Genomic DNA, 16,028 nt, shown 5'->3' with positions numbered 1-16,028 from the left:
TCACATTCTGTGTATTATTCGTTTTGTAAAAATATTTATTAATTACTCAGATCCTTAGTTTGAGTATGGAATCACATGAATGTTGATCCAGTTCGCTCGAAGCAGGGCTCTGATACCAACTTCTAATGTCCTAATTTTCAACACAAATTTTTCATTTTTATTTATTTAAATATATCAGAGTATAATTCTGCTATGCGGAAACTTGTTGTGAATGTGCGTGTGTACAGTCGGACCTTGCCTTTCTCACGAACCGATGAAGTGCCTGAAAACATTTATAATCAAGTGGTTAAGCACGAAGCTTAATGAGTTCCCTAAAATACCATATACCACAATACATATACATGTATACAAACAATGGCTCATGATCTGCCAATGATATGTGTACTTACGACCTACACGTCATTCCGTTAACATCGATCTATGTGTACTTACGGCCTACACGTCATTTCGTTAACACAGGTCTATGTGTAATTACAAACTTCACACCATTTCATTAACACAGGTCTGTGTTAGGTCATATTGTGTTGGTTTGAGCTAGGCATCAATCTGTATAGGTCTTGATATGGTTTGGTCATGTAATGTAATTGGTGTACGGTTATGTGTTTGCGGCTGTATGGGTGTTCACGGCCGTGAACCTGTTTACAGCCGTGAACGTCTTCTCGGTCTTGGTCCCCTATTTATAGGTGTCAGATGTGTCAGAATGCACAGTTGTCGTGTGTGTGTATCCAAGTGTACCTGATGTTTGTGGCCTAATAGACGTGTGCATTGTTGGATCATTCTTTGCCTCTACTCCTTCTTATTCTTATTGGATTACTGCTTGATTGTTTGTTTGATCACTGGTTGGATCAGGATTTGTGGAATTACAATTGGTATCACTAGTACAAAAATGGCATACGGTCACACTTTCCGAAAAACGACCTGTGACACTTTTTCTTAAAAGTGTGGCCAAAGGTCACTAAAAGAATTTAGACTGTTTTCGGATACATTTAAATTAGATTGTGTGGCCATTATATAGACAATCAACACTTTTACCACACTTAATTATACCAAATGTGACAAATATTAGTCACACTCGAACACTGAGATCATAGGTCACAATCAGCCATACGTATCGATTAAGATTGTCATACTTTTTTTTATGAGAGACAGTAGATAAAAGTATCGTCACATGAGTTAGTTCTCTGTGTGTCTATAACCTGGTGCCTTTTTAGCCACATAACAGACAAAGTAGCTAAAAGGTGATACATATGGTCACACTAATTATTTGTCTGTCCATAGGGCAGTTCTGTACTGGTTGTATTTAGTTTATGCAAGAAATTAAAAGAAGTTAGTATTGATTACTTATGGTCATGTACCTTTTATTATGTGTGTCAAAATATTATGAATTGGCTTTAAGAATAAACAAATATTGTGTGTGTAGGTAGCATTTAGTTACGTTTACAGCTATTATATGTGTCAATATGTAAATATAGTCATAAAAGAAAAATAATGTCTTATCGTTATAATTAGGGGTCGTTCATTGAATATGTTACTGATGGTCATGTACCTTTTATTTTGTGTGTCAAAATATTATGAATTGGCTTTAAAAAGAAACAAATAGTGTGTGTAGGTAGCATTTAGTTACGTTTACAGCTATTATATGTGTCTATATGTAAATATAGTCATAAAAGAAAAATAATGTCGTATTGAATAAGAGTTATAAGAAAGGACCAAATTGCCCTTTTTGTCATCTATTCTTTTAATTGCACCAGATAATACACCATTAAAAATGAAAAGAATACAACTTATTTTAACAGAATATTATGATAAATAAATGAAATGAATACAACATAACTTGTTTAACATTGCACAACGAAAGTACATTGCTATTACATGCAGTTTATGTTATAACATGTGTAACAATATAACAGTAAAAAACCGAAAAAAAATATCTTTGAGTTATAACAATATTACACCAGAATAGTTTGATGGTATAATATGGTAAAAAGATATTAAGTAAAGTACATCGTCATTTTTTGTCATTTTCTTATTCTCCACATAACGATATGCTCAAGTTTTGGCCTTTCCCTTCTACAAACAAAAAATAAAGATCATTAAGTGTTAAGAGAAGGAAAAATATTATCGCTACAAATGTAATTCATGACATTAAGAAACACGTACCGTACGTATAAGCATACCGTGACAATCAGTATGAAAATAATCATTTTCCTTCTGCAAGTCAAGTGTGTCTACACGTGGCAATATGTTATCATTATGAGGAACAATAGTACTAAATTCTTCATCTACATCTTCATATGTATCTCTGTAATTTTTGGGTGGTGTCTTGAACACAATAGACATTTTTTGATCGAGTGGGTCTGTCACGTAAAATACTTGTTGTGCTTGTGAGGCCAATATGAAGGGATCACCTTTATGGCCTAATCTTTTTAGTTCAACTAGTGTGTACCCCAATTTATCCCTTTTTACCCCATTTCTATTGCCAACCCAGTCACACATGAAAATTGGAATTCTTTTAAAATGATAATCTAGTACCCATATCTCTTGTAAAACACCATAATAAGTGTTTTTGGCATATGTTACAACTTCTTTATTGATGTGTGTGTCAGTTGCAACAACACTAACCCCACTGTTTTGGTAAACTTTACCTTCACGAGCTTTTGTACGAAAAGTATATCCATTAATAGCATATACATCATATTTAATAATGTTCTTATTGGGTCCATGTGAAATCCATCTCATTGTCTCTGTTATACTTTCTCTACAGGCCCCTAACTCTCTCTACCTGAATTGTAATTAGATTTTGAATTTAAGAAATCAAGGCAAAAATAACAAAGAACACAACATATTTGAAAAGAGTATACCTCCTTTCGTAACCAATGACCAAATGTTTTACTATGCTCTTGTTCTAGATGTGCCTTTCGTTTAGTAGGGTGTAGATGTTCCAAAAATTCCATATGTCGTCTGTCAATACGTTAATGTTAATATTATAACAAAAAAAACATACATGTAAAAAACCTTACTTGATATACGGGAGTACTTCAGATGTATTTTGCAATACAAAGAAATGTGCTTTGCTGAATAGTTCTGCAGAAACTTCTATCGATTTAGCAGCTGATAGAGGAGTACCGTCCGTAATAGAGCTACTATCTACACCTTTATGAATTCCACATTTGTTATGACTGTCAGGTGGAATACCAACAGTATCCATCTTTTTAAGGAATTGACTAAAAAACTCAATTGTCTCTTCTGCAACATTCTCTTCTGCAATGCATCCTTCTGGTCTAGTTTTGTTTCGCACGTGCCCCTTAATAACCTTCATAAACCTTTGAAACGGGTACATCCATCTAAAGAATATTGGACCGCATAATTTTACTTCCCTAGTTAGATGAACGGTTAAATGAATCATCACATCAAAAAATGATGGTGGAAAGTGTTTCTCAAGAAGACATAAGGTTACACATAACTCCTCTTGCAACTTATCGAGCTCATCCACTATGATTTATTTGCTACATATTGATTTGAAAAAGAAACAAAACCTTGTAATAGCAACTCTGGTGGGTGGATGCATAATAGATCGAATTGCTATGGGCAAAAATTGTTGCATGAGCATGTGATAGTCATGTGATTTTAGTCTGATCAACTTCCTATCATTTAGACTCACCAAACTAGAAAAATTAGAACAATACCCTTGAGGAACCCTTAAGTTGTATAAAGTCTCACAGAATTTGTCTTTTTCCTCTTTTGTCAATGTACAACCTGTTGCGGGAAGTGTTGTGTTGTTCCCTTCTATCTGAGGATGCAACTCTGGTTTTAAACCATAATCAACCAAATCCAATCGAGCTTTATAACCATCTTTCGTCTTCCCGGGAACGTTCAACACAGTTCATGTTAAACTCTCGCCCACGTTCTTTTCCACATGCATAAAATCTATACAATGTGGAACCAAATTGTCGGGCCAATACCTTAGTTGTCTATACCATATATTGAATTTCTTCCAGTATGTATTATTTTGCTGGCCCACATCTGAAGTACCCACTTGGTGTGATTTTCTCTTTTTTTTATTAATCTTCCCACCTTTTCCACTTGTAGATTGTTAGATTTCTGCCTCCTTGCCCTTATTAACCTTTCCCCATTTATTAATTATAAATTTCACCCTGTTATATATTTCCTCCCCATTCATAGGTTTTGGAGAGGGTGTGAACTCTTGTTATCCATTGAATGCCTTCTTTTGTCTTCTGAACGGGTGATCATACGATAGAAATCTTCTATGACCAGCATAACTCTGCTTATTCGATTCAGGGAGTCTAATGCAGTGTGTCTCTTCGCCACACACAACACAACCTTGAAAACCGCTGTATGGGCAACCACTTAATGTACCTAGAGCAGGATAATCATTAATAGTCCATAACACAACTTCACGTAGTTTAAAGTGCTCTTGTGCATATGCATCGTATGTTTCAACTCTAATATCAAATAATAATTGCAGATCATCAATAAAAGGTGCTAGGAACACATCAATATCGTTTCCTGGTGTTCCCGAAATCAATAACGAAAGCATGATGAACTTTCTCTTCATACACAACCATGGTGAAAGGTTGTAAATGACAGTTAAAACACGCCAAACACTATGATTCTTATTTCCTCTGTTCACACCGACCCCGTCAGCCGAAATGCCTAGCCGCAAATTTCTTGGTTCGCTAGCAAAATCAGGATATTTGTCATCAATGGCAGCCCATGCTGGTGAATCAGTTGGGTGACTTAAAACGCCAATATCCACCTTTCTTTCTGTTGCGTGCCATGTTAAATCTTTTGCAGTAGTCTTAGACTGAAAAAGACGCTTTAAGCGCGGAATAATTGGAAAGTACCACAAAACTTTTGCAGGAATATTGTTGTAAATTTTATTTTTTTGTTCATCAACCTTCCGTCTTGATTTACCACAAGTAGGACATGCTGCCAAGTCTGTGTATTCGTTTCTGTAAAGTATACAATTGTTGACACATGCATGTATCTTAGTATACCCTGAACCCATTGCCTTGAATGCTTTTTTTGCCTCGTATGTACTACTGTACATTTCGTTTCCTTCTGATAAGATATTTTTGATCAAAACTAATAATTCTGTAAAGCACTTATCTGATACTCCATATTTACTCTTCAAGTTGAGTAGTTGAATGATTGCAGATAATTTTGTGAAATTATGACACCTTGTGTATACGGGCTTCTCGGCATCTTCTATCAGTTCTCTAAACTTATCAGGGTTCCCAATAAAATTTTCTTCTACAGCTTCAACCATCTCTACTGTTTCTGCAGCATCTATTGGCATTTCTGTGTTCATGTTCGTGGAATCTACAATGTTTGACGTATCCATGTCAAAATTATGTTCATATATATAACTTCTTGGTGGTTCTTCTGTTTCTCCATGCTTATTCCAATTTGTGTATGTTTGATCAATTCCATTCCTGAATAGATGATCATCTACTACATTCACCGAATGAGATATGTGGTTTACACATTTAACACATGCACATGGAATTCTTATCTTTTTTTTTTTGGTATCTACAGAATCCATATGTTTAGAAATCTTGTAATTGTGTACTGCATATTTGATAAACTCTGCAACACCTTTTACATAGGTTTCTGATGTTCTGTAGGCTCCCATCCAAGACTTATCCATATTCAGCTTACAACAGCATCAACAAGCAATATATGTTTCCTGTTGATTGAGCCATTTTAATAAACAGTTGGTGTGCATAAACGAAATAGATCACATTTCAAATAAATCCAATATCTTGAAACAAAAAAACTTATTAACTCAAAAGAAAATATAATGATACACATCATGACCAAGCGAAATAATAAAGATTCATATTATGAGGGTAATTGTTTTTTAATTCCCTGTATTAATTAAATGTAGTATTTGTACCTGTATAATTTTGATGTTCACGTATCAATTTCTGGTTGAAGAATAAACGTAGTTGCAATGCCTTTGTAGTTATCAGAGAATGAATCGATAGGAATTCATATTGTCTAAAAGGGGATATTTATGCATTGAGTCTGGATTATCAGGGACATGTGGAGAAGTGATAAAAAAGTGGATGATCAGGGACATATCGAGAACTAAAAAAAAATTGTTGCTAGTTGGGTTCGAACCCATGGCATTCCAAAATATACCATTAGCTACATTCACACTTACCATTTGGGGTATCTGGTTGATTGTTATTTATTGGTTTACGAAAAAAACAAAAAAATTAACCAAAAGAGAAAAGAATCCACTAAAACTAATCTAAGACAAAGACAGTTAGCATCAAGCATTTTTTCCTCATTTGATACAATAAATGTAATTGTTGTTGCACATTGTTTTTAATTAGCCTTCACAATTGAAAATAAAAACAAAAAACAAATCATTCTTTCCTAATTTGATACAATAAATGAATGACCATTATACCCTTATATCTCACACACAGATTAAGTAGGAAATTATATAATTTTCTTTGTTTTATCATCATAACAATTAATGGACGGATATACCCTTGCTATAACATAACTACATAGTGGAACTAAGTTGCAAGGTACATTGCTATTTTAGAAACAATTCAGTAAAACAGGGACAAACCTGACTCAGTTATAAGTAGTCAAAACAATCTAAATTAACATATAAAATTAATATGATAACTATTTCCCATTTTGCCCCTAAGACAATTCTATTTAAAACAACATCAAATATGGACATATAACATATAATTGACTGTTATACCCTTGTGTTATCATAAATACAGAGTGGAACTAAGTTGCAAAGTACATTGCTATCTTAAAAAACAATTAAGCAAAACAGGGACAAAGATGACTGAGTTATAAGTATGCAAAACATGGACATAATTAATATATAAAATTAATATGATAACTAATTCCCATTTTGCCCCTTAGACAAATCTATTTAAAACAACATCAAATCTGGACATATAACATGTAATTGACTGTTATACCCCTGTGTTATCATAAATACAGAGTGCAACTAAGTTGCAAAGTACATTGGTATCTTAAAAAACAATTAACTAAAACTGGGACAAATCTGACTCAGTTACAAGTATGCAAAACATGGACATAATTAACATATAAAATTAATATGATAACTAATTCTGATTTTTCCCCTAAGACATTTCTATTAAAAACACCATCAAATATGGGCATATAACATATAATTGACTGTTATACCCCTGTGTTAGCAAACTACATTGCCTTTTTAACAACACAATATATCAATACAGGGACATAATATATAACATCTAATATAGACCTACTATATAATCAAAACAACATCACATATAGACATAATATATAACAATTCATTAAATAAAAGAGTTCATATTAATTACAAAAATAGAGTATCATATGTACTCTGTATTAATCACAAAAAAGATTACAACATAGTTCACATAGGCTATGTCTTTCCATGCTATGGCATTTTATTTCGCCATGTCTATAGCATCCTCCATTTTTTCTCTTGGAATTCTCATGTTTAGCATATGATTGATGTATGCTATTCCATCATCAACCGATGCCATTGGATGTTCTGTTACAAACATGTGAATAAGCTTCTCAACACGTTTGGCTGGTGAGTTCATCAAAAAATGTGGGAAATTGTTTGGAACAAACACAAGCCTGTGTTCAACATAGAGATGTTCAATCTCTCTGAATTTGTGTGCCCTAACTAACTTTTTGAAGGGTCCCAAACATTCATCATTCAGAATTGGAATCATTGACAACCCACTGTGTTCTTCGGTGGGCATATGATACCAGTTCCCCAAACTTGTAGACCCAAGGCTTCTAGAAAAACGGCCAAGCATCTCCATGTTTATCAAATCGATGTTCACATGAGAAATAAAGTGAACCTTTGTCTGTTGATACGCCTTACTTGGGTAGTCTGTAAAGAACCCACCATGAACAACGTGAATGGTGAATCTTTTCTCGTTTGCCTTCCTGTATTCAACCACCGGTGTGTTTCTTGGTGGTTCGGCGCTTACACTCCATAGCTGGAACTTCGGACGTGCCCACGGATCAGCATTCATCTTCTCTTCAATTGATCGTTGTAGTTTTTTTCAAAGAGGAAGAGGGAGAAATCGAAGTTATCGTAACGTAATGAATATGTGAGAATGACGAAATTGACATAAGCGAATGGTTTAAGAGGATCATCAGTCAGAGGTGAAGGGACGTCGACTGAGGCCATCACTTCTCTGATTAATTGCAGTCTACAGAGGAGGTGGATTTTGAACGACGGCTAGTCGGCTACGATAAAGATTACACATTTTTGTATTATACATTAATATATCTAGTATTTACATTAATATCTATAATATTAATGTAAAAAATATCTATAATATTAATTAAATGTAATATCCATACTAGCATTGTTTTTTTATTATCCAACAAAAAAATAAATTTATATATAAATTTATAATAGATATATAAAATGAATTTTTTAATTCAAATGGGTTAGGGTTGACCATCATTAGCTCATCTATGGGTGTTGGTTGTGGGTTTGGACCTCATTAGGTCATGTATGGGTGTTGGTTGTCGGTTTGCACCTCATTAGGAGATGTACGGGTGTTGGTTGTGGGTTTGGACGTCATTAGGTCATCTACGGGTGTTGGTTGTGGGTTTGGACCTCATTAGGTCATCTACGGGTGTTGGTTGTGGGTTTGGACCTCATTAGGTCATGTACGGGTGTTGGTTGTGGGTTTGAACCTCATTAGGTCATCTACGGGTGTTGGTTTTGGGTTTGGACCTCATTAGGTCATGTATGGGTGTTAGTTGTGGGTTTGGACCTCATTAGGTCATGTATGGGTGTTGGTTGTGGGTTTGGACCTCATTAGGTCATGTATGGGTGTTGGTTGTGGGTTTGGACCTCATTAGGTCATCTACGGGTGTTGGTTGTGGGTTTGGACCTCCTTAGGTCATGTATGGGTGTTGGTTGTGGGTTTGGACCTCATTAGGTCATCTATGGGTGTTGGTTGTGGGTTTGGACCTCATTATGAGATGTACGGGTGTTGGTTGTGGGTTTGGACGTCATTAGGTCATCTATGGGTGTTGGTTGTGGGTTTGGACCTTATTAGGTCATGTATGGGTGTTGGTTGTGGGTTTGGACCTCATTAGGTCATGTATGGGTGTTGGTTGTGGGTTTGGACCTCATTAGGTCATGTATGGGTGTTGGTTGTGGGTTTGGATCTCATTAGGTCATGTATGGGTGTTGGTTGTGGGTTTGGACCTTATTAGGTCATGTATGGGTGTTGGTTGTGGGTTTGGACCTCATTAGGTCATGTATGGGTGTTGGTTGTGGGTTTGGACCTCATTAGCTCATGTATGGGTGTTGGTTGTGGTTTTGGACCTCATTAGGTCATGTATGGGTGTTGGTTGTGGGTTTGGACCTCATTAGGTCATGTATGGATGTTGGTTGTGGGTTTGGACCTCATTAGGTCATGTATGGGTGTTGGTTGTGGGTTTGGACCTCACTAGGTCATCTACGGGTGTTGATTGTGGGTTTGGACCTCATTAGGTCATGTATGGGTGTTGGTTGTGGGTTTGGACCTCATTAGGTCATCTATGGGTGTTGGTTGTGGGTTTGGACCTCATTAGGTCATGTATGGGTGTTGGTTGTGGGTTTGGACCTCATTAGGAGATGTACGGGTGTTGGTTGTGGGTTTGGACGTCATTAGGTCATCTACGGGTGTTGGTTGTGGGTTTGGACCTCATTAGGTCATCTACGGGTGTTGGTTGTGGGTTTGGACCTCATTAGGTCATGTACGGGTGTTGGTTGTGGGCTTGGACCTCATTAGGTCATCTACGGGTGTTGGTTGTGGGTTTGGACCTCATTAGGTCATGTATGGGTGTTGGTTGTGGGTTTGGACCTCATTAGGTCATGTATGGGTGTTGGTTGTGGGTTTGGACCTCATTAGGTCATCTACATGTGTTGGTTGTGGGTTTAGACCTCATTAGGTCATGTATGGGTGTTGGTTGTGGGTTTGGACCTCATTAGGTCATGTACGGGTGTTGGTTGTGGGTTTGGACCTCATTAGCTCATGTACGGGTGTTAGGTGTGTAATAACATAGGATAGTCATTGGTTTATGGAGTTATGGCATATAAATTATTATAAAAAATTATTAAGCCTACTAGACCTTAGTATTATTTTTGTTATATAATAATATTTTTCCGTTGTATATTTATTTTTTTAACTTTAAATATTTTTTATTTCAAATAGTCATAAATGTTTTTCCAAAGAATAAATTGTTAACTTAGAAGGACCAAATATGTAATATTTATATTATTACCAAATAAATCATAATAATGTTTGAGAAGGCAGAACATGTTTCAAAACCACGATTTTTGCTTCAAATCGTGTGGGATTACTATCAGCTCAAAATTTGGAACACATTTGAATTCGTCAAATGAATTTAAACAAAACTAATGGGAGGCAAACATTTTTTCGTATGGTTTTTGGGCTCCAAATCAAAGCGGGAAATCTTCATCTATCGCACCGCCAAAACTATGAAGATCAATCCATCGGATCAAGGAAATTCCGGTAATTTTTTGGTAACATCCATCAATTTAGGACCTGTTAAATCATTTTAATATTTAATAGACCGTCATTTATTCCACCATTGTTTTGTTTAGCGTTAGGTTATATCCCAAAAGGATCATAATTCAGTTCATCGTTCATCAAGCTTTCAGTGTAAGTATATTGGTTGTGTACGTATTATTTCAATGTTATTGATTGTATTGATTACGGATCATGCATAACACAAACAATTTTGATTCTTCATATTGGTGTGCTTGTTGCACACCAACTGTTCGATGAAATGTTTTTGTGAGCAATTGTCTGTAATATTATTATTGATACATTATCATTAAACTTATAAACAATCAAAGTTATTTTCAATCTGTTTTGTCAACAGAAGAATCATGGAGGTTGACAAGGAACAACATGAGGATATCCCTGACTATAATATAGAAGATGAGCTAGATGATGGAAACCAAGAATATGATTCGGAGACAGAGGATGGTGAAAATAAAGACATTCACTACAATAGCCAATCAGATTTGGAAGAAGAAATCCATAAAACAGTTCCTACAAGGTCAAATAGGAAGAGGGGCATGACTCGATTGCCAAAACTGAAGACTGAATATGTCAATTCTGGTGGTAAAAAAAACGTGTCAGGTTTGATGAATTCGGTAAGTTTACAGGGAAGAATAATGCAGTCTTTGTTAGCTATTTGGGTGATCTTGTCCGCGAGAAGGTGGGATTAAGTGCTCTTTGCTAGAAAAAAGTTAAACCGGAAATGAAGGACAAACTATGGGAAGAGATTACTGTAAATATTTTCTTCAATTTTTTAATCTGTATAACATATTATATGTAAAAATCAAGTATTAAATACTAACATTTTCATTGTTTGTTTTGTTTTAGCGCTATTTTGAGGTTCATGAAAGTGGAAAACAATTTGTGATGAATGGACTTGGTATTCTTCTACGGAACTTCAGAAGAAAGTTGTATGCAGATTACATCAAGCCACATCTAGGCAATCCCAAAAAGCTTGAAAAAATCCCCGTTCGTTATCGTGCACTAATCACTGAACAAGATGATTGGAACAAATTTGTGACTTATACGCAATCTCAAGAGTTTAATGTTAAAATCTTTTTTCAAAACTTATTCATTTATTTATCATAAACTGGGTTATAAAAGTGTGTGACAAATATTTTACTTTTATTTCACAGAATGTGTCACAAAGGACTATCAAAGCGAGAAAGATGTCAAAGTATGCTGATCGGATGGGACGAGGGGGTATACTACTCTTAGGAGGAAGTTGGTAAGCTTGGTCTTTAGTTATATTAACTTCATAGCATTTTATTTAATATGCTTTTGTTTCATATTCTTTAAAATTTAATTTTTTTTATCAAGATTGAAGAGAATGTGATTTCAAAGGAGGAAATGCCCCCAAGGTTTGTTATGTGGTGTAAAGGGCGTGAAAGTAAAGGAGAATTTAAGGATGAAGATGTTAAAATCATGGCTGATAGACTAGTAACTTCACTACACTTTTCTTTTTCTTTTACTTTAAATATTTTAATCATTGTTATTAAGACAATAATTATTAATTTTTTGTTTGGTAGATGGAACATGAGAAGCAGATAAAAGAAGGACAAGTAAATGTTGAACCAGGAACGGATGCCATGACCTTAGTTTTTGGCAAGGAAAAGGGCGGATTTTTAAAGGGTGTCGGCACGGGAGTCACTTACAACAGATATTTCAATGTTCCTCGCAGCAAAGGGTCATCTAAGGAAGAAATTAAGGATCTTAAAGTTGCACTGCATAATGGAAAACTTGAGCTTGAGAAAAAAGATGCTGAACTCAAGGCTTTGTCTACAAAGGTTAATAAACAAGATCAAACACTAAAGCTAGTTTTGGCTCATCTTAATGCAAAAGGAGCTGACTTTCCAAATCTGTCTCATACAATTGTAAGTAATCTTATTGAAAATATATGTTGTCAATGTTAGCTGTAAATTGCATTTCTTTTACACATTTTCCCTATTTCTTTATATTTTCTAGGGTATTTCAAGTGAGAAGATTGTACAAAGTAATGAAACGTCTCCTATTAGTCTCAAAACCAATGAACCTTCAGAACCTGTAACACCAGTATGTTATCATCTTATTAGATCATCGTTGATATATATATATATTTTTTGGTACTAATTTCTGTTTTTTCATGTTGGACTTTAAATTATGTAGGTTATTCCAAAACCCACCAAAAACCTGTTCAAACGAAATCTGCAACTGCAACTCCCGATGCAGAATTGATTTCCATGAAATTTGCAACAATAGTATATACTAACCTTACAGTTTTCAATACTTTTATTTAATCTTTTATATTAAAATATAATTTTATATATGTCTTAAATCTTTATATTAGGCTAATACAAAAACCACCAGAAAAGCTGTTGAGTCTAAGACTGCCACTATCAATCATGACATACCAACAGTTTCACCAAATAAACCCATTCACCAGGTCAGTGTTTTTTTACATGATCAATATACATTTCTGTCTTTTTTTTTTCAGATTATAATATTACTTGTCATTGTAGCCAATCAAGTGTAGTCTATCATATCCGTATAAAAGGAACATCGTTGCTCGTGGTACCATTCACTTATCATCAGAAAAGACAATGCATTCATGGAGTTCCTCTACAAGATGATTGCTATAAAGTTTCCATTCATGAAGTGGTTTTAAAAAATGCATTTCTACCCCATAAAAATGGAGAATTCACATTAGTTGAGGATGCATATAAAAGTTTTGTTCCATGGCCAAAATACCTTGTGCAAACCGAGTCAAAGGTTTGTTTCAATATGTTCACTACTTTGTGCATTAAACTTTATTTTCTTCATAAAGTACTATACTAAGTTTATGATGAACTAATTTTTTTGGTTTCAATGTTGTTGTTATAGGTACCAGAAATTATATCACATCAAAACTCAACGAAAAGGAAACCAACTTACATATCATCTGATTCCCTTCTCAAGAAGACAAGGAGCAATACAAACAAAATGAATGTCTAGCTAGTTATGTTTAGGTTTTAGTTTATGATGTGTTTGATTTTTTAACCATTATTTAAATTCTTTAAAGTAGGACAATTTTCCTTTCTTTAATATTTTAATTAGGAATGTAATGTATATATATGGATTTCGATTTCAATTATTATTAATATCAAATTATGAATTTTGTTTGTGTTTCATCTTGTTGTGTTTCGTTACTTTAATTTAAATTATTTTGATGTGTCTAAAATGTATAAAAAGTAACAGTAAATAGTAAGTTATAGTGGCTGTAGTATGATTTTTGCCATGTTTTATACGTTTTTAATGTCTCTAAAAATATACAATGGTTACTTTACATCAATTTGTAACGTGTGGCTAAATGGTTAACAATAGTCATAATATACAAGAATTATGAGACTACAATTGATTTAAAATGATGTTTATTAATATTTTTTTGTCACTAAGTTAAACAATAACAACATGAAAAACAATTTATGTGGCAAATAAATACCATAATTGATTGCTGTTGAGACTAGATACTAGTAAATCGTCACATATATCATTGATTATATGTGTCCATTTACCGAACACGGACATGTTCACCATAAATTATATGTGTCTAAAATATACCCAATAGTCTTAATATGATACCGAATTATCCTTAATTTTAACAAAATGTGTGACTTTACAATACTTATGATTTTAATTCAGTTAATTGTTTGTCTCTATACGTTAGGTTATAGTCACAAACGTTGATTGTTTTTTGTGACTAATAATTAGCAATTCGTCACATATGAAAGTAAAGTACTTGTCGCCATGTAGCAAACATGGTCACACTCACCATAATTACAAGTTTACAAATGATAAACAATAGTCTTAATAAAATTTAAACTGTGTGACTATAGGTAACAAAACAACTACACTAAAACAACATGAATGTCGCATGTTGGTGATATACATTGACCACGTTAACTAAATATGTGGGACTACTAACTGCTTAATGCTATAATATTGGATATTTAAGGAACAAAATTCCATACACATTTGCCACACTTTTATACTACGGCCACATGTTTTCATAGCATACAGACACTACATTTTAAAGTGACCATAAGACCCATACGATGGTGTCACCTTCCGTCACACTTTCAGTGAAAATATAAAATGTCACTATATGCATATAGTCACACTTTTTTGGTGTGACTGTAAGTCATTTTTCTGGTAGTGTATCGGAGCCAATCTAGTGTCAAACTTCTTCAAGTGGTGTTTACGGTTGGAGATGTTCTTTATTTTCGTGTTTGTTCAAGTGATTGTTGAGTTTCTGCATTATATCGTGAAGTTCAAGGCCAAAGGAATCGAAATCAGCTCAAAATCATATGTATTCATCATAATCTGGGTGTTTGCGGTTTCATCTATTGAATTGTTTACGGCCGTGAACTCTATGTACGACCGTGAGCCACTCATCTTCATCGGCCGTTAACCTCTCATTTGACCGTGATCAACTCATTTGTTGACCGTAAACCATTCGTTGACCGTGAACCATTCATTGACCATGAATCATCTCCTGTGTGCGGTTGTGAACCTTGTATGGCCGTGAACCTCTATTGGTTATAGAATCTCATTGTTTCCGGTTGCCTTTTCCTTACAAACTTTTATTTTCAGTCATTTAAGAAAATCACAAAAAAATTAAAAAAAAAATATGGAATCACAAAGTTTAACAGCTCATCAGGAACTGGATTCAATTATGGGAACTACCACTAGGATCCCACGTCATCTGTCAGCTGAGGGTTTCCCAGAATGAAAGTACAGAATTGAGAAGTACATCAAGATGAAAGATTTCAAAACTTGGCGCAGTATTCTAAAGGGTCCAGTTAGAATCACTACCACTCTTCCAAATGGAACCATTATTGACAAAGATTTTGCAAATTACACAAATGAGGATTTCGAGAAAATTGAAGAGCAATAACGGGCTCTCGCAACACTTACAATGGGCTTATCTCCGGAAATGGCACAAGGATTCAGGGAGTATGACTCAGCCAAAGCTCTGTGGGAAGCATTAATTGAAGTGTATGAGGGAAATGAAGATATGAAGCAAAGCCGTCAAGACATGCTCAGACAGAAGTTCAACATGTTTAATCACATTCTTGGACAATCATTGGAGGCTTAACTACAACGATTTACTACTCTAACCACCGAAATGAGTACAGCCGGAATTTCAGTTCCAAGATCAGAAATTAACAAGAAGCTACTTAACTCTCTCCCAAAGTCATGGGACATGAATGTCTCAGTTACCAAGAAGACAAAGGATCTGAACAGACTCAGTCTTGCGGAAACAATGGCTATCATTAAAGCATGTGATCTTGATGACAAGCAAAGGGAAATCAACCATGTCAATTCTTATTCTACTGCAAACCTTGGAATTTCATCAAACAATGCATTTTCATCCTTTACCACTCC

At 34.7% G+C, this 16,028-nt stretch overlaps 1 protein-coding gene across 1 annotated transcript; it reads right to left on the bottom strand.

Annotated features, from left to right (window-relative positions):
* Positions 1-4,207: 4,207 nt before the first annotated feature.
* Positions 4,208-5,671, bottom strand: LOC145131944 (uncharacterized). The gene has a single exon (XM_079066585.1). It carries the CDS (start codon positions 5,669-5,671, stop codon positions 4,208-4,210), a length of 1,464 nt encoding a protein of 487 aa, XP_078922711.1.
* Positions 5,672-16,028: the final 10,357 nt, after the last annotated feature.

This window comes from Lactuca virosa, chromosome 8 (genome assembly GCF_052849685.1).
Source record: "Lactuca virosa cultivar CGN04683 chromosome 8, Lactuca_virosa_CGN04683_v6, whole genome shotgun sequence".
In the NCBI taxonomy this organism is placed as follows: Eukaryota; Viridiplantae; Streptophyta; class Magnoliopsida; order Asterales; family Asteraceae; genus Lactuca; species Lactuca virosa.
This window is presented reverse-complemented; position numbering and strand designations above follow the sequence as displayed.

Coding starts and splice junctions, on each gene's coding strand:
- LOC145131944 (XM_079066585.1), bottom strand. CDS start 5,671: ATGGATAAGTCTTGGATGGGAGCCTACAGAACATCAGAAACCTATGTA.